Source organism: Ornithodoros turicata, chromosome 6, assembly GCF_037126465.1.
Source record: "Ornithodoros turicata isolate Travis chromosome 6, ASM3712646v1, whole genome shotgun sequence".
NCBI classification, from domain to species: domain Eukaryota; kingdom Metazoa; phylum Arthropoda; class Arachnida; order Ixodida; family Argasidae; genus Ornithodoros; species Ornithodoros turicata.
This window is the reverse complement of record NC_088206.1, coordinates 59,929,342-59,947,276: the sequence shown is the minus strand read 5'-3', so window position 1 is coordinate 59,947,276 and position 17,935 is coordinate 59,929,342. Positions and strand designations below refer to the sequence as shown.

General features: G+C 42.7%; 1 protein-coding gene across 2 annotated transcripts in view; it reads left to right on the top strand.

Annotated features, from left to right (window-relative positions):
• Nucleotides 1–17,935, top strand: part of LOC135396843 (zinc finger FYVE domain-containing protein 26-like) — a 62,874-nt gene that overhangs the window by 367 nt on the left and 44,572 nt on the right. For both annotated transcript variants that reach the window (XM_064628048.1, XM_064628047.1), the window contains exons 2-13: nt 1,316–1,397; nt 1,467–1,553; nt 1,611–2,231; nt 2,792–2,959; nt 3,049–3,140; nt 3,583–3,749; nt 6,239–6,546; nt 8,064–8,316; nt 9,449–9,675; nt 10,195–10,381; nt 13,141–13,301; nt 17,019–17,690. In XM_064628048.1, the coding sequence (XP_064484118.1) occupies nt 1,316–1,397; nt 1,467–1,553; nt 1,611–2,231; nt 2,792–2,959; nt 3,049–3,140; nt 3,583–3,749; nt 6,239–6,546; nt 8,064–8,316; nt 9,449–9,675; nt 10,195–10,381; nt 13,141–13,301; nt 17,019–17,690 (3,025 nt within the window). The remainder of the gene's footprint in view (nt 1–1,315; nt 1,398–1,466; nt 1,554–1,610; nt 2,232–2,791; nt 2,960–3,048; nt 3,141–3,582; nt 3,750–6,238; nt 6,547–8,063; nt 8,317–9,448; nt 9,676–10,194; nt 10,382–13,140; nt 13,302–17,018; nt 17,691–17,935) is intronic.

Sequence of the window (17,935 nt, the reverse complement as noted above, 5' to 3'; positions counted from 1 at the left end):
AAAGTGCACGGTAATCTAAAATAAACTTGCAAAAACTAAACAACCGATGGTACATATCAGCTGAGGTCTTCCGCAACTTATCGCATTTGATCTTTAGATTCCGACTGTGATCTACGCCTCAACGCATTTAATCACCAGCGTCAAAAAGGTTACACAGTATTTTTACACACACGCACGCACTAGTCGCATGGCGGTTTCGAAATTATTGAGTGTAAGTTGTATTGATAGCAATACTCGAAAAAATTTGAGCGTCAGTTGAACTTCGCTTTTGCAGCCTGTGCGAGTAGTTCAGAGGCGGTGTGGAGCAGTGCGTGCCGCTTACTAAATAGTGCATTTAATACAACGTAATATGTATTTGGAATCTGAGGAGAAATTGGGTTTAACCCAAAAGCATTTAACTCAGAGAAGTCAGGCATTAAGCACACTGTTTCATGCAAAATGGGCACTGTGTACCCCCTACTCTCTAATGATCTGTGGAGTGCTGTAGGAGTATGCTGTCCTGGCCAGAGCCATCTCGAAGACAACTTCTACCTGGGGTGTGAAGCGCCCCGCCCCCTTCTGGAAACACAATAGCTCTCTACCCGAGAAACGTCATCATGACGTTGGTAGACAGACTGAAACCGCAACAAATCAGAAGGGGAGGGCTGGGTTCTACGAATGGGAACATCTTTGCTGCCTCCTATTGGAAGACAAGTAGGGCCAAAGGTCAACGTCCCTTTCAGGGACCATCGTAATCCCCTCAAAGCCGTGGCTTTGGGGCGCGACCTTGTTTGCCTCTGGCTTTGAGCATAGTTCAACTCTACCAAATTGGTGGCGCTGTCGAACAGCATGATGTCATTTGTTTACAAACAGGGAGAGGTCTATATAGCCGGGACAAAATTCTAAGTGTAGAACTTGCATGTGCACTCTTCATCTTTAGATATGAGAGGTAGTTAATTTCGTTGCGGAAATGATGTGCACTTCAAAGCTCTACAAAAAAATACTGAATACAAAGTGAAACACAAAATAAACAAAGGACGAAGTGCCATCTGTAACGCTCAGTTATTAAATGTTGTTTCCTGGTGCTTCATCCTCCTCCATTTATTTTCCATTTCACATTTTGGTCTAGACAAAAAAGATCTGAAATAGGAATATTTCAGATCCAAAATTCTTTCGTCTCTCACTTTATTCCCCCCAAAGCAATGCGCCTGGGGTGGCAGCCCCTCTTGCACCCTCTGTCGTAATGGTTCTGGTCCTGTCTTTTATGTCTTTCACTGACTTTCTCTCTTTGCATAGCATTGAACATGCGTGTCTAATAAAGAAACATATTTCTCAGCACGTGTGCATCGCCATCAGTCATATCTCCGCATCACTTGAGTTGGCGTGCGAGCAAGTTCTTGGAAGAAAATTTCCCAGAAGTAAGATATCAGCTGACTGTACCCATGCATTGCATTCTCTGGCATTTAAGTGGTTTTCCTTTTTTTTAGGAGGACGCTTCGGGCCTGAAAAATCATGCAGAGTTTAGAGTTCTGCTACACCGTGTGGGAAAAACATACCCTGAAGAGTGCCGTGAGGTAGGCTTAACACGCGCCTCGGTGCTTGTGTGCTTACGCTCCATTGTTGCATTGCAGGAACTACACAGACTTTACAGAGAAGCAAGTTCTAGTCGCAGAGCTCTTTCCATTGAGAGCTGTACCTGCCTATACAATTCGTTACTGGAATCCACCTATGAAACATATCTTTTTCTTACATTCCTGCTCCAAGCATTACCCGAAGACCACGAGTCAGCCTTTCAAATCCGACGAATTTACCTGAAAGCCGAGCTTCACCTGCTCAAACAACTGAAGGTCTCCTGGTCAAAATCTCAGGACACGGCATCAAATGTCCAAAAGGCTGCCTTACACATCTTATCGCTGATACCTGAATCCACTTTAGAATCTCTCGGCGTCTGTTCCGAATCGAAAACGTTGCTCGAAACAATTTTTGCGGATCTGATTGATCTCTTGAATAGTGGTGCGCTAAAGGAAGGTGAAGTATTTGGAAGCATGGTATGTCGGAAGACGCCACGGTTACTGCAGGTATTTTCCGACAAGTTGAACGACTGCAAAGGGCGTCGGAAAATAGTGCAACCAAACGAAGGCGTTGAAGATTATACTAGGTTGGCCGTGTCACTGCAAACTGGAGAGTTGGATATCAAGGAAGCTTTCTTGAAATCTGTGATTTCTGGTGAACACTTTGCGAGGACACTTACGGTAGGTTGCTGTAGGCGAAACATCTCTTGGAAAAGATGAAATATTATGTTCAGGATCTTAGTTTAAGGCATGTTCGCATTGGCCTTATTGCGTTACTTAATGGAAAATTCAAGAACTGAGATTTATGTGTTGTGTGAGAGCAATTCATACCCTTTGTGATGCAAGTTAGTAATTGCTGGGACTGTTCTACAAGACAGTAATGGCAACATGAATATGTACATGTGAGACTAAATGAAGCAAATTGGTGCGGCAGTGGCTAGATGGTAGCTTATCTTAGATACCATAGGCATTATCGTATCATAGATCTTATCTTACTAATTGCTGCTGGAAAATATTAGTGAAGTGCTGGAAATGAGGCATTTTCTATAATTATTTTTTGATCATGTTAACAGTTGTAGAACTTCTTCCACCTTGTACAGCCACATTGTTCCAGTGCTTGGACTTTAAGGGAAATTTTGCATTTCCTTTATTCTTTTGTAAGATGTGGTACAGCGTGCGAAATGTTTCCAGAAAATACACCTTTAATCATTTTTGTGCTGATGACGAATTATAATTTTCAGAAATATGCTGTCCAGAAGATAATTCAGGGCGATGTGGAAACAGCAAAACGTCTCTTCACGAACCAGCTTTTATGTAACTTGTTTCCTGCAGCACTTTACCTTGCCTGGAGCAAGGTCTCTTCAGATGCATCTGCTCAGAATGTGATGCAAGCTGTGCAAGATTCTAAGGTTTGTTCAACGAGACTTTTGCCATTTTTTGCATGTAATTTATTATGAGACCCATATGTTTTTCATTTCTTTTTAAATTTTTTCGTCAGGGCTGGGTTTGTCCAGACCAAATCCTCCAGAATCTCCTGGAACGAATGCAGTACAATTTGACGGTAACACGGTGGATCCTTAACGTGTACAAGTAAGGGTTTGTTTCACTTACATTTAGTATCCACATTTCTTAACCCAACGTATTATTGACTCCGCTGTAGTGGGATTTTACATTTTTTAGAACAATATTTTTTACTAGAGCTGTGCAATAGCTTAATTTCCAGACAGAATATATACTTGACAGAATATTGTAAACCTGGATGGAGCTGTACACCAAAAGAACAACGGCGGTAACATGTAGTGGTCTTCACCTAACTCTTAAATGGAATGAGACGGGCATTAAATGGATGAGAATGAGGCAGACTTGCAGAATGACGACATGACAGCAATACTTCGCTTCAGTACTACTCGAAAAATATTCGAAAATTTGAATACTGAAAATAGGTTGCGAATAGCGTCAGACATATTCGTTTCATGTTTGAAATTTCGAATACTTGCACAGCTTTACTCTTAACGTTTTGGGTTTCATGCAGGGAGAGGAAGCCAGACATTGTTAAAGCTCAGGAACGGAGCTTCCTCAGAAACACGTACGACATGCTTCTTCGTTTGTCTCCCCTGGCAGTCCTCCACAAAACGTTGGGCTTGAAACATCTCAACAGGGATGATGTGCAGGAATTGCTGGAATCAGCACCTATGAAAGGTGAAAGAAAACTGAAATATGAAGGATACCTTTAAAGAAATTCCAAAATCATTAAAAGTGCATATGTGTGGAGTAGTACACTGGTACCACAAAACAGGATATGCTAAGCAGGGAATTAAGATAAGCTGGAATACAAGTAGTTCTTTCCAAAGAGTTATGTATTAAAAGTGCATACCCTATGTGGTAGGAATCGCATATTTTAATGGCTGAAAAGCAAGTCATTGTTTTCTGTAATTTATATTAGCTCTTTTTTAACAATATATTATGTTGTCCCAAGAACCTGGTGATACTATATACATAGGTTAAGAGGTGTAAGCGATGAAAACAGTTTCTGTGAACAGCATTGATTGATTGAGTTTTTATTATAAACATGTTCGAAAATACAGGGACAAATGGACTGAAAAAAGGGCATGCCCTGGTTTGTTGCAGGAACTGAAAATGGTCGCGCATACTTTGAGGTCAATCTTCAGCAAGCAACAATAACTTTATTTAAGGATGATGATTGAGGAGCTTCATCGCCAGGGGCGATAAGCTCAAACCATAAAGTGATATTTGTAGTTTGTCTTTGGGCACTTGTCCTTTGCTATAAAAAACTCTAGAAAAATGTGCTGAATATGGTCTAAATATGGTGAATAGCATATTGTGAAGGGGCACGTCAAAAAGCTTGATGCTTAGTTTCTGACTAGTGGTACTAACTAATCGAATTCTAACTAGTCTAGTTTGTAGCTATGGAACCTCTTTGTGTAAGATATACCTCTTTATATACAGGATGTTTCTTTTTAGCTGCAACAAATTTTCATAGAAAGATGAGTTGCCTTCGGACACGTTTACTTTTGTCGTTGGATTAGTCAACGTTGCTGCTACTAGGAAACCATATTTTTTCTCAATGACGGGACTAGTTAACAGAGATATTTTGAGCAACTTTTTAGTTATTGACTTTAGGGAACACATTCCAATTGTGATATTAAAGCCTGATCTCCACATGATCCACTCGCACTACTGATGAAGCACAAAAGTAATCGCAGTGCATGCTACAGACCAAGTTATTTCACCTCCGCCGTCTGCTGCAAACCGCAAGTGGTCGTCAAAAGAGCGGCAGTGACATTGATATCTCCGCCGTCACTTAATGTTACAGAAAGAGGTCATATGCGATTCCATCAAACCCGTAATGTGGTTCGTTTCACAATTTTTGATTTGTTTTTCTTTGTTGCTTGCAAGGAGCCTTGCACATCACCACTACATATCAGCGCTTACCACACCGGTGAAGGGCAAGAGTCGTGTCGAGCGGAATGAAAGGAGTGCAACGCGAGCGACTGCGAACACAAGAAGGAAGAAAAGAAAGCAAATAAGAAGAACGAAACAAAGATCATGAAGCGTACCCCGATAAGGGTTTGCCTGAACTGCATATGATGTTTTTCTGTGACGTTAAGTGAGGGCGGAGATATCGACGTCACTGTCGATGTTTTGCCGATCACTTGCGGTTTGCAGCAGACAGTGGAGGTGAAATAGTTAGGTGTGTAGTGCACTATGCGATTACTTTTGTGCTCCATCTGTGGAGATCGGGCTTTCATATCGCAATTGCAATGTGCTCCTTAAAGTCAATAATTAAAAAGTTGGTTAAAATATCTACGTTAACTAGTCCCCTAATTGAGAAAAAAATATGGTTTCCTAGTAGGAGCCCTGTCGAGTAATCCAATGACAAAAGTGAAAGCATGCTAAGGCAACTCCCCTTTTTATGAATCTTTATTGCAGCTAAAAAGAGAAACCCTGTATATGCATGAGTAAAAGCAACCCTCACTGATAGCCTTCAATGCGTACCAAAACAGGGCAACGCGATTAATATTCAGCAGTTACTGCACCATGGCATCAGTAACTGCACTGAAAGCTGAGCTTAACCTCTCAACCTTAGCACATCGTCGTACGGTTTCAAAGTTATCCCTCTTTCACTGATTTTTCCATACCGTTCCCTCAGATCAATCTCCAGTCGTTCGTGCTGACATCATATTCCCCCTTCTAGACCGTACTAATAAAATCGTGCATCTTCACTGTAACACAAACGCATTCTTGAGACCATTGTTTTGTTTTGCCGTAGTCATTTGGAATGACCTCCCAAACACATTGCCACTACCCACGACCACCAGTCATTTCAGAACATCATACGCCTGTTAAACTGATTTTGTTTTTGTTTTATATTACTTACAAAGCATATTGAGTATGTTCGTGTTGCTTAATGAAGGAAGGAAGGAAGGAAATCGTTTATTTTTTACATTATTAATGGTATACTAACTCTTTATTTTTGTTGTGTCCTTTTTTTTTCTCCTAATTGCAAAATGTTCACTGTATTTATTCCATGACAACTGCACTGCAATTGTAACTATATTTTTAATGTAATGTAACGCCTGTAAGGGCTCTTGGGGTAAAATAAATAAACAACGTAAGTAAATAAAAGAACCTAAATCTGATGTCACTTCTACTTGGCTGTCTTTTAGAAAAAATGCATGGGCCAGGAGAAGCAAAGGCGCAAACAAGATCGTCCACACCTGACGGTCAAGAAGAAACATCCGAATGTAGAAGTAACTCGCCTGATGCAGTTCTGTACCGTGGCTATTTGGCATTACAGCGTGCTATGGATGCATTCTACGTGGCAGTCCTTCTAAACAGCACTACTTCATGTGACATAAGTACTCTGTCTGCAGCACATACAGATGATGCCGATGGCAACAACATTGAGCTCTGGGAACTAGCTCACGATTCCGAATCTGTTGCTGCAGCAGTGGAAGAACATGGGTTCTCTGAGGCAAGTGTTGCCATGTGTGTGCATGACATTATATTTGGTTTCGTAATGGCCAATGACATTATCTGGTTTCAAAAATGTGTGTCACAATAGTTTGTGCAAATTTTTTTCTGTCGTCTGTTACTCAACTCTGTCGATCTGCTTTTGATGTACCATCCTAACCAATTCACATAGCCGTAGAATTACCTGTGAATGCTTCTTTTGTCGATCCCTGTTTTAGTTATCTGCTTGGGTGCACTGCTCAGAAGGCTGTGACCTAGCCGTTTGCAGGCACTAGACAAAAATAAAACCAATCAATCGATCGATCGATCGATCGATCAATTGATCATTTAGTTCCGGATTGGACATAGAGAGTGGGAAGTAATATATGGGGCAATATCATTTTAACTGTAGTTTGTTAGGATAGCTGCTTATATGGACACAGTTTTAATAACTCTTTGTTTTGTGGCTGTCTAGCTGTCCGTTGAAACAATGCTTTGGTTTTAGGGTGAGTTAGTGGACACCTAGATGGTAACACCATGGTTTAAAGCGGAAGTAGCTGGGCAGGTTGTCATGTCATGAAGTAAGCAAAAACATCATGAGGACAGCGAGAGAGACAGACACTTGTAACCAAAGATAATTTTATTTGTGCCAGCACAAACACACCGTCGTACATAGCCATTTATTATTGGGAGTAAAGATTGTGGTGATCCACCAAGAGATAGCAAAGGCAATCTTACTGCTAAGTTCACGTTTTTGTCCAAGAGATGCGGTTTGGTATCGGATAAACTGACAGGCTTGAAGCCGATGGAGGCTTCTTTCTATTTCTCTATATGGCAGGTCTCTGTGGTTCATGTTCTGTTGTTCAGGCTTGAGTTGTTCATGCTTCTTTGCTAAGAACATCCTTTCCTGCACACGCAAATATTGGTTATCACTGTTTTCTACTGCAGGCCATCTGTTACATTCATATTGCCTCTGACTGAGATATTTCTCACCTATATAGGTATGCGAACATAATTGAGGAATGTGGTATATACTACACTTCTTTCACGTAGAATGTATTTAGCATTGGGGGGGGGGGGGGGGGGTGTTTCCCCATGACTCTGAACCACAGACATTGACTCCTCTAAAAGTCTAACTCCACCTTGACATGGGAACATCTAGCCAACAAGTATGAACTATTCATCGTAGAAGCCTACCAGATAGAAAAATACAAAGCAGCTTGTATCAGACTTCCATTTGTCCATCTGCTACCAAACTGCATTTCTCCGGAAAACGTGTGAATTTAGTGCAGTGAAATTTCATTGTTACCTTTCTTGGTGAATCACCATATTCCTCGCACTAACTGTAACCCGTAAATCATGTATCCATGTACCATTCTGCATGTAAAAGTGTTATTGTCTGCACAAATATAATTGTTTTAGATTAAGTCGAGCCAAATATGTGGCTCTTTCTGTCTGTTTTTGTGGCTTACTCTAGTGAGTATCACTATGGGCAGTACTAAGTGATGTTATTACATTTTTCTCTAAACTTTGAAACAGGTGTACAGGCACACTGTGCTTGCCCAACTGCAGCATTTTCAAGAGGAAGTCAGTGCTGTGCACCCCCTTACATTTAGACTGGAACTGTTGGAAGACACCTTTTCTCTTCTCTTTGTGACCCAAGCAGATATGAGGGACGACCAGGACAAGTCTACTGCAGAAGACACTGATTATAACTGTGATAGTGATGAAGAATTGAACGGGACATTCGTTGACGAGAGCTTTGCGGTGGCTAGAGATGTACAGGGCAAAGGTTAGTGCTCTCTCCTTTTTTGCACACCTATGCAAGCAACAGCATTTATCGCAGTCAATCTGCAATATTTATAAACTAAACTTTCATTAGTGATACAAAGATAAAAGCGCTGAAACTACTGTTTATTATCTTACAAGCGTTCATATAGTGAACTGCGTTTCATCATGTGTGAGTAGCTTCCGATAGCTTCAATCAGCTTCCATTCCACAGATGGCAGATGATGTTGCTGATGCAATACTTTTGAATAGATCAGATGTCAACAAATTAGCAGTTAACATAACAACGTTTTGGTGTATTGTCAGCAGGAGGCAGTGTACGCAGTTTTTTATTTTCTGATTACAGTATTTACTCGCGTATAAGACACACATTTTTTACCCAAAAACATTGCTTTATTGAGGTGGTGCGTTCAGTACGAGGGGGAAAATTGGAACCCAACACTTAAGGTACACGTAACCCCCGTTTTATTCCGAGGTATCCACGGCGATCTCCCCGGAATCGAAAGTCGCAATTCTGCCTCATCGCTGTTGTTTATTCCGAGATATCCGCAGCGATCTCCCCAGAATCGAACATCATGATTTTCTCACATCAGATAATCTTCACTTCTATCAAGTGTGGACGAAATACTGCTCAATATCTGTTGCATTCGTCATTCATCACTCTGGCGCCAGGTTGACTGCGCAATAGGAGTTGCCGCGCGAGCGTGATACGCTGGCTAGCTGGTACTGTACGAGACGATCTGGTCGTGCAACTAATGTCGGGGACGTTTAATGTGCAGGGAACAAAGGGACCAGTATTTCGGTGCTCAAGTTGGGGTGCATTCAATATGCGAGTGCGTCCAATATACGAGCAAATACAGCATTTGCTTTAACACTGCATGTACACATGTAAAATGGTTAAAGCTTGAGAGCCTTGTCTCATTCATCCCTGTTGTTTCATAAGAGAATCAGTTTATGCTCTATTCACATAACCAATGATAGTGACATGAGCCATACCCACTTGCAAATTAAGACTGATATTCCTTTGTTCTGTGGCACTGAAAGACTCGCATTATTGTTGTTGTTGCCAGTGGCCATATCTTGTGCTAACCAATTCAAAAATTGCTACATGTAGTTTTATTATACGCTTGTTACAGTAGAGAGGCGTCCTTCTGCAAGCAGGCAGGCTGGCGGTGACGGTGTTTCCACAAAAGGAAGCACAGCGAGCAGCAGTGGTGGAGGGTACGATGCTGGCGGTGTCAGTGGTGCTGGCTTCCTCTGTCCACATTTCTTGGTGCCTGACATTCTTCGCTGCCTCAGCAATGCAATCATTGCCACACAAGCGACGGCCTTTGCAGTTGGAGCCACTCGGGACAAACCTGTGGTAACAAACTCTTTTCCTAACCCTGTCGTGACATTCTGGCTCTCCTCCGAACAGCTCTCATCACTTGTTGATACAGACAGACGTGTCTATCTCACACATGAAACTGACTGATTTTTTTGTCTGGCTAGGAGATCTGAAGAGAGGCGTTCTGTGTGAATAGGTTGTGTAATGCCAGTATTGTGGGAAGCTCAGACTGAAAATTAGCCAGACAGGTCTCTAAAAGTCACTAGGTATCGCTAGATAAATTTTCAGTGTCGCTAAAAATTGCTGCTGCTGTTGCTGTACTGCTCGGAAAATCGCTAAGTCTGATGACTAAGTTGTTAGAATAACAACACTGTAATGCTCCACCTGTCGAGCATGCAGAGAGCTCTACTTGGCACCTGCAGGGTTGTAGGTGTGCCGCATATGTGCATAAAAATGTTAGGCAAATATTACCAGCCATGAAAATGCATACATTATCATGCATCGGGGTAAATGACACTGGAGCTCTGGAGCACACTCAGTGTAGTGTTCTTGCAGATGGAAGACCCATCTCCAGTCATGTCAACGTGCATCACGTGGAAAGAGTTCCCGACAAGGCTCGAGGCCTTGAACAAATACGTTGTAGAAGCTCAGTGGCGCTATGACCTGGTTGCTTCATCATCCGACTTCGGCAAACACTCACGGACGTTCGGTGCCCCATCTTCACTTCAAAGGGCAGACAAGAGTATGTGGTTTCCTCCAACTTCAAATGACAATTGAATCTTAAAATGCCACTATAAAGTAGACCTGTGCAAATTGCAAAATTTCCATTGCGAATAGTTTAAGAATATTTCACCTGCACTGCGAATCGAATCCAAATAACTTCTTGAGACGGCGAATTTAATTCGAATAATCAGTAATGGATCAATTCGAATAATTTCGATTACCTCATGGTGAAATATTTTGTGGTTGTTGTGCTCATTTGATGATGGTCTGCTCCAAACTTGTGAGCCTTTTCACACAGTATAACATATCGTGAGAGAAGGGTCCCCTGTATTTTGTATGGTAGACTGCATCAGTGGGATAAGCTGCATTGAGAGTTAGTCAACATGTTCCGTGCAGCCCCCTTTGTGTGCATCACCTCATTTCTATGTTTACATTGTGAACTTCCTGTACTTTTTTTTAGAAACTGCACATATTTCCATCTGTTACTGAACATAACTCTGAAGATGGGAGTACATTTACTGGAACATGCAGTGCCCATGAGCTCGCAGAAGTTGTAGACTTTAGTGACAGAATATTGTAAACAGTGTAAAGTGGGCTTCATATATCACTCGAGTGTAACGAGGTGAAGCCGACTTGCAGAATGGCGATAGCGATACTTCACTTCAGTGCTATTAGAAAAATATTTTTTGACACAAGAAAACAAGACAAGAAAATTTTTTTGACAAGAAAATTTTGCACACTAAAAATAGTTTGCGAATAGCATTCGAATAGCATCAGATATTCATTTCATATTCAAAATTTCGAAGATTCGTACAGCTCTAGTATAAACATAAAAAAAAAAAAAAATTCTATCATAAATCGATCTCATTTGAGAACTCAGTTTGCAAAATATAAATGTTGTCAGGGGACATTACGCGCATGCCTTCCCGGTCTCCACTCTCCGCCCGACGTTTTAAGTCTGCAGGAGTGGTGAGGAGATGGAAGCCGATGCCTGAAGAGCTGTGTTGCCAGACGCGTGGCAGATTGTGCAAATTATCACGTCATATTTCTCAAAACTAGAAGTTAATTTCATTGTAGTTCCGTGGCACATGGGGGAAACAATATTTCTGGGGAATAGAATATGAGGAGGGATTCTCATTTTTGCCATTTGCCGAAGCCAAAAAACATCCACAACATTTTTGTGTTTTTTTGGAAAATCATCATATTCCGAAAAAATCTGAAAATTGCGTTCAATTGTGGACTGTATAGGGTGTATATTGGTATTGCTGGAAAGTGGCAACGGTCTTCTTCTCCCCTGAAAGGGCTAAAAAAGGAAAATTCGAGCGTCACTTCCCATTCTGAAAGCGTGCCTGGTGTGGTCACCTTTGGTTGAAGAACCTGCTTCATTGTTTGTGTGTTTAGTGATGGATGACCTCACACAATTAAGTATGCTTGCTGGTTACCCCTTTGCGAGGGTTGAACACAGAGTGCAATCAGTGATCTTTTTGTGTTCCGTTCCCTTCCAATCCCAGTACCGGCCTCGGTGGCTCAGTCGGTAGCGTGTTCACCTTCTGATCCCAAGATTGTGGGTTCGAACCGGCCGAGGACGCCAGCAGCTTGGCGGCAGGGTACAAGTTGCTTAGACACGCCGTCTTCCGCGAGGGACGTTAAATACGGGGTGCCGTGTGATGAGCTTTCATCGCACGTTAAAGAACCCTCAGGTGGTCGAAAGCAATCCACAGACCGACCGCTGTGGCGTCGCTCATGATCTCAGTTGTCTCGCGACGTAAACACCCAGTTATTATTATTAATCCTGTTTTACTGCTGGCCGTGCCAACTGCTAGCACAAATATTGAGCTCGTATTCTCCTTCCTGTTGTTAACAGGAAGCAGTGTGCAGCCATGACAGATGAAAGCATGATGATGTACAGTAGAATCTCCATGGTACGAAATCCCTCCTGTTCGCAGAAAATATTCGTATGATCAGAAATGGATTATTACGGATGAGCGCATCAAAGTGCAGGAAATACATACTTGCTATCCCACATTTAGAATTTCTGAAACAATGGAACTGTAAAAATGGCCCAAGATTCCGAGCCCTAACCACGTCTTTGCGTTTGTGAGATGTTTTCACAGACAGAGGAACAGTAATTACCTTCGAATTGGGCACCGCACGTACGCGTGTTTACGTTTGAGACGAGTTGATGGTGACTCTCTCCCTCCCTCCTCATAAGTAGGAGGAGGAGCATGACTAGTGCGCGTCACAGGGGAACGGCTTCTGTCGCCTCTTATGCTCGTTCGTATCATCCATGAAGGCAAGGTAACGCGCTGATCGCATCATCTGAACTCTAATACATCTGAAGAATAATCATTCCGAGCGGGACCGGAAAATGATTTGTATCATCCATGATCATATCGTCGAGGTTCTACTGTATACTTGTGTGTATTACAACTTCCAGGCATTTATCCTTACTGTAATCCTTGCAGTGTCCACATATACAATATTTTATTTGTTTGTGTCCTGCTGCTACCTTATTGAAGCCAATTCAAAGCTTTTTTTATTACAGTGCATTACATTGCATTACATTAAAACATTACTGCTGAATGATTGTCGTTTTTCTAAACCAAATAGATGCCAATAAACACCCCACAGACATGCAGGAAAATAAATACCAAAAACGAGAAACCCTAAATACAAGACACAGGTTGCGATGGCATAAATTCCGTTGGGATTTAGATGTACAAGACTTTATCTGTAGCGACACTTTTAAGAGGACAGTCAATCATTTGCATTTCCCAGCTGAATCCAGAAGACACAGAAGAAGAAGGAAACGGATGTCAATCACCCACATTAATTCGGATGGTGCGACGGTTATTGAGAAGATGTTGTCTACATTTGAAGCACTTCTGAGGCACTGTCTCTGGCATGGAAACTACCGGAAAGCTCACCAGATTGTCGAGGTTTGTACTGAAGAGTCAACTCCATCTGCACCCCCTGATGACACTACAGTACGGTGCAATCCCATTAATTCAAAATCGAAGGAGACAGAAGAATATTTGAATTAAGAATTTGTTTGAATAAAGTGGAGGTTGAAGTAAAGTGAATCGCTTGGGAATGAGGGTTTGATGAGGGCTGTGCGTACTAGCTGCATCGCAGACGCGTCATGGCTCACTGTGCCTGGCTGCACGTTTGCCGTTATGTGATGCTGGAAATTTAAGAGGCTTATTCATACTCTAGAGTATTTATCTATGGGTGAGCATAAAAATGCTTCAGGGCAAAAAATCTGCTGTACATGCTTGCATTAGTTTCTTCAGCTGCAACTCTATTAACAGTAGCCGTGGTTACATGAAGACAACAGAAGGGCGTCGTATCGACTTATCACACCTATCTCGCACCTATCTCGACAGGTGGATTGGTTGATGTGTCCGTGTCGGAGAGGATTTGCTGCGATAAGTCGATACGATACACTTTTGTTCGATTCATGTAAACGCAGTGATTGTCTGCCATATTGATCCCAACCCAGAGTTGGACCCCAAGAATGCGAATCCCGCCAATCTAATCTGGCAAAATATTGCCTTTTGTCCACACCTTTTTGTTTGGCTGTGAAGTCAAGAGATATGTTCTTGACCCCTTTAAAGCAGCAAAGCCTACTTGCTTTGCAACCACAAGTAAACGACGCATTATTCCGTGGCTGCTTACTCCTTTTACTTACTTTTTTCCAGCATAAGTAATAAGTAAACTTAAAGGGGATCTAAAATGCAAAAACAAGTTCACTTCAAATTACGTTACACACTATGTTAATTTCGTACTTGTTATCATAGTTGAAAACTTTGATTCCTTTACGAAGCTACAATAAAATTTATGCCAGACTCTTTCTTGCTTAGGCGCTAAACAGTGAACGATGCTTCAGCTCGCGCATCGGTGTTTTTAGTCCATGCTGCGCGTGGCACGACATGGAGCAGTCCCGGTAAAAAACATAGTGCGTGTTGTGAAGCAGACTGGCGTCGCTGTCCGAATGACGTAAAGATAAGTGTTGTCAGTGGAACATTCACGAGAACTATTGTGGACTACAATTCAGTGAATCGGTATTGAAAAATACAGCAGTGCACAACATACCGCACATATACGGAACACTATGATCTAAATCCAGACGTGCACGATAGGTATGCGCGTGCTTCTCCTGCTGTCTGATTGGATGCTGCCAATCTGTGGATCCAGGGGATCCCATCCGTCGCCACCAAAGACAGCTCTGTTTTCATTGCGTTTTTCCTCTAAACAGTAGTGTTGTCTGAACTAGTTTTGTTTTAATTATACCAACAGAAACACAGACTTTCATTTGAGAGCAAGTTGTTTTTGCATTTTAGTGCCTCTTAAATACTCAGTAAGTAAATGTGTCCCTGACATGCCAGCAGCGCGCTGGCTGGCATATGGCCGTGCAGTCTCATTGGAATAAACCATTGTGCACATTCATATGTTCTAATTACTGGGCATTTTCCCCCATTCAAACACACCTGACTTTGATAGGACTTTAGCCAAAGTTCAAATTATCCATAAGTTGGAATTAAGAGGTTTGAATAAACAGGATTGCACTGAATTGTGTTCAGAACACTAGCAAGCACACTGATACACAATATAAGTGCCAACAATATTAAAGGATGACGGAAGCGAAAATAAGCTGCAAAGCTGTTTACCTCATATTGCGGTGTGTACCAAAACAATGTGGAATTCGACTTAGATTTACGTGTATTAGTTGAAATGCCGCCATAATCTCGATATAAAATTCAGCCGCGGAGCACTCTGAGCCCCTGGTGAGCGTCGACGCGCCGTCGTAGCAGACCACGGAAGTAACGCATGTTGTCTCGCCCGTTGGAGTTACTGACTTTCATTTTGCGGTTGTTTTGTGATCGGAGGTTGATTTTCGCGACAAGAAAAATTGTGCATGCTTGTGAAGTGTTTCCTGGCTGTGCTACAGCATGTTGCCGACTTCCTTTCGGCAACGCGAGGACAGAGTGTTCCTTGGACGAATGATACACGGATAGACAGCACAAACGCAGTGTCAAACGTCGACTGACGTTTATTACATAGACAACACTACCGAGGCTGGCCCCCCAAATCCTTCCGAAGCAAGGTGACCTCATTCCCTCTAGGGGTGAGAGTCTTGCTGCTTACATTGCTGTCTGTCTTACCTTGCGTTCGGCCAGGATATGTTTCAGAACAAACACGCTCTACTAGTCTGTGGTTGTTTCTGGGGCCGTATTGGCCATTGGCGCTCGACTGGCAGTTGAGAGATGCCTAGTTCAAATTCCGACGATGTCGGACTTTTTTTCTGACTCGTATTTCAATTTTTTCCGAAAGACAGAAAACTTATTCTCGCCACAAATCTGTCTATGCCTACTTGGAGACAGGTTAAACAAGACAAGTAGTGCGCAGACATATTGTCACGAATGGTTCAGAACAAATCTGGAGGTGCTCATTAGCTATGGCTTGTCAACGAAGTACATCAGGCTGAAACAAGGAGTGGCCCCTTCTGTATTTTCACGGAAACGGAAGGCACAAATCTTTACCTCCAATTGGCATTTCGGCGTACGTCTGGTTCCTGCTGTGGGAAAAAAAAAAAAAGAAGCATAGGTACGAACCCATCTCTCATCGGATATATCGCCTTCAGACTTCCGAATCAAACATCTTGAAGCGTTGTTCGGAATTCGCCGTGTTTATCACGTTCACCTGGCAACCGCACATGGCGCTCGAGGGATATTTGACGTCACGTGCTCCTCAGATTTTCCCGCAATGCTTTGTGGCAGCGTGCGCGCTCCGCGCGCTCCATGGGCGATCGTGTCGGACGGGTGGCCCAGCGGGTTTGTAATAGTAAAAAATATGCCCATCCGTACACCGTACTCACAAAATACTATTGGCACCATAATTCTACGTAAGATTTACACCTTGCTCGGATCCTTTCTTGCAGTTGACAAATTTCGCTTCCGTTGTCCTTTAAGCAGGCAGGGGGAAGGGGATATAATAGGATGCTCTCAGAGAATAAAAAAAATGTTGATCACAGTTAGTAAGGTCATGAAAGCTTTTGCACATAATTTTTGCTGTTTAAAAAAATCATGGCATCCAAGCACTTCCACCAATGCCCCCAAGGTCATTTTGATCATTGCCAGTCACTGAAACTATCTTCCACCTTGTGATTGTAATAATAACCTTTACGATTTATTGGTGTCCATTAACGTTTTTGGAGGTGGTGCACTATAGTTATAATCCAGGCAAGAACATTGTACAGGGCCGTCAAGCTTGAAACAATTTTGTTGTGCATTTTTACATAGTACAAAAATTAGGATTTGGATTCTGTGGTTCTGGGATTCTGGCATGTTTTCATCTCCCGTAATCCCGGGATCTTGGGATAATAAATTTTGGCTTTCCTAATAAGGAGTGGTGGTGGTACTTACTAACATGGATGCCTTCATCCTGCATACTGCGCTGCATTACTACCCTACACTAGACCATTCCACGTGATGTCGCTCATGTGAAAACCCAGTAATGACCTCGTGGAGAAAGCTACACAAAAAAAATTCATAATTAAGAATCCAAGGATTTTAAAAGCGTCTCAGAATCCTAAACCCTAACAAAGATTTCATGTGGTTGTATTAATGTTCATCTTTGCTTTTCCCCCTCGTCAGTTACTAGACCTTGGCAGTAGTCCCGACGCTCAGGAGCTCTTATTCTGCGAAGGCCTCTTGGAACTTAAGCAACACCTGGCTCAAAACTCTGGTACACCATCCCCACACCCACCTTTGGACTTCTCCAAAGCATCTACCGTCTCCGCCGAAATGGGACGAGCTGCTCAAGCAGGTCTGCGTCTCACTTCAGCTACCAGCCTTGTAGACCGATTTTTTGGATCAGTGACTGTGCCGTGCATCTCCGAAGCTGAGCAAGTCCTGCGGTCCTCACCCGAAGAGCAACCTTCCGCTGCCCGCTGGCTCGTCTCCGAATATGGTGGTGGTGGCCTGCGTGCTGCAGCAATTGCTGATCTGGCAATCACTGGGAAGCTTCCCTGTGATGTTTCAGAACGCATCTTGGCAATGGCGAAAAACCAGCATCACTCGGATGTAAAACACGTTCCTAGTGGTACAAAGTGGCGAGGGCTCTCGGCAACGATCGACAGGATACGACAGCTCTTGCAAGAGTCCAGCGACGTGGAAGTGTCCGGAGGCATGGACAGGATGCTGTTTGCACCTGGAGCAACAAACACTTTGACAGACTTGCTGTGCGGTTACATAGGGGACATGGATCCAAGAGTGTTACGTGTGCAGCGCCGTGCATTACGAGAGTTGGGGGAACAGTTCCACGAGGTGAGATTTCATTCAACATGCTTCCTGTCTGCGGGGAACCAACTGTTCCTATTTCGTATTTTTGCCATATTTAGGGAGCAAAAATTACAACCTTTTATAATCATGAGTATATTTACGCGTATCGTAAGCCAGTCATAAATAGCGTGCATTTCGAGCAGGGTGTCGAACTGCAAAAATACGGGTTCGGTTTGGGTTTGCGTTGCTTGGATTTCATTCCGGTGCAGTTCTGATTCGCCGCACTACCC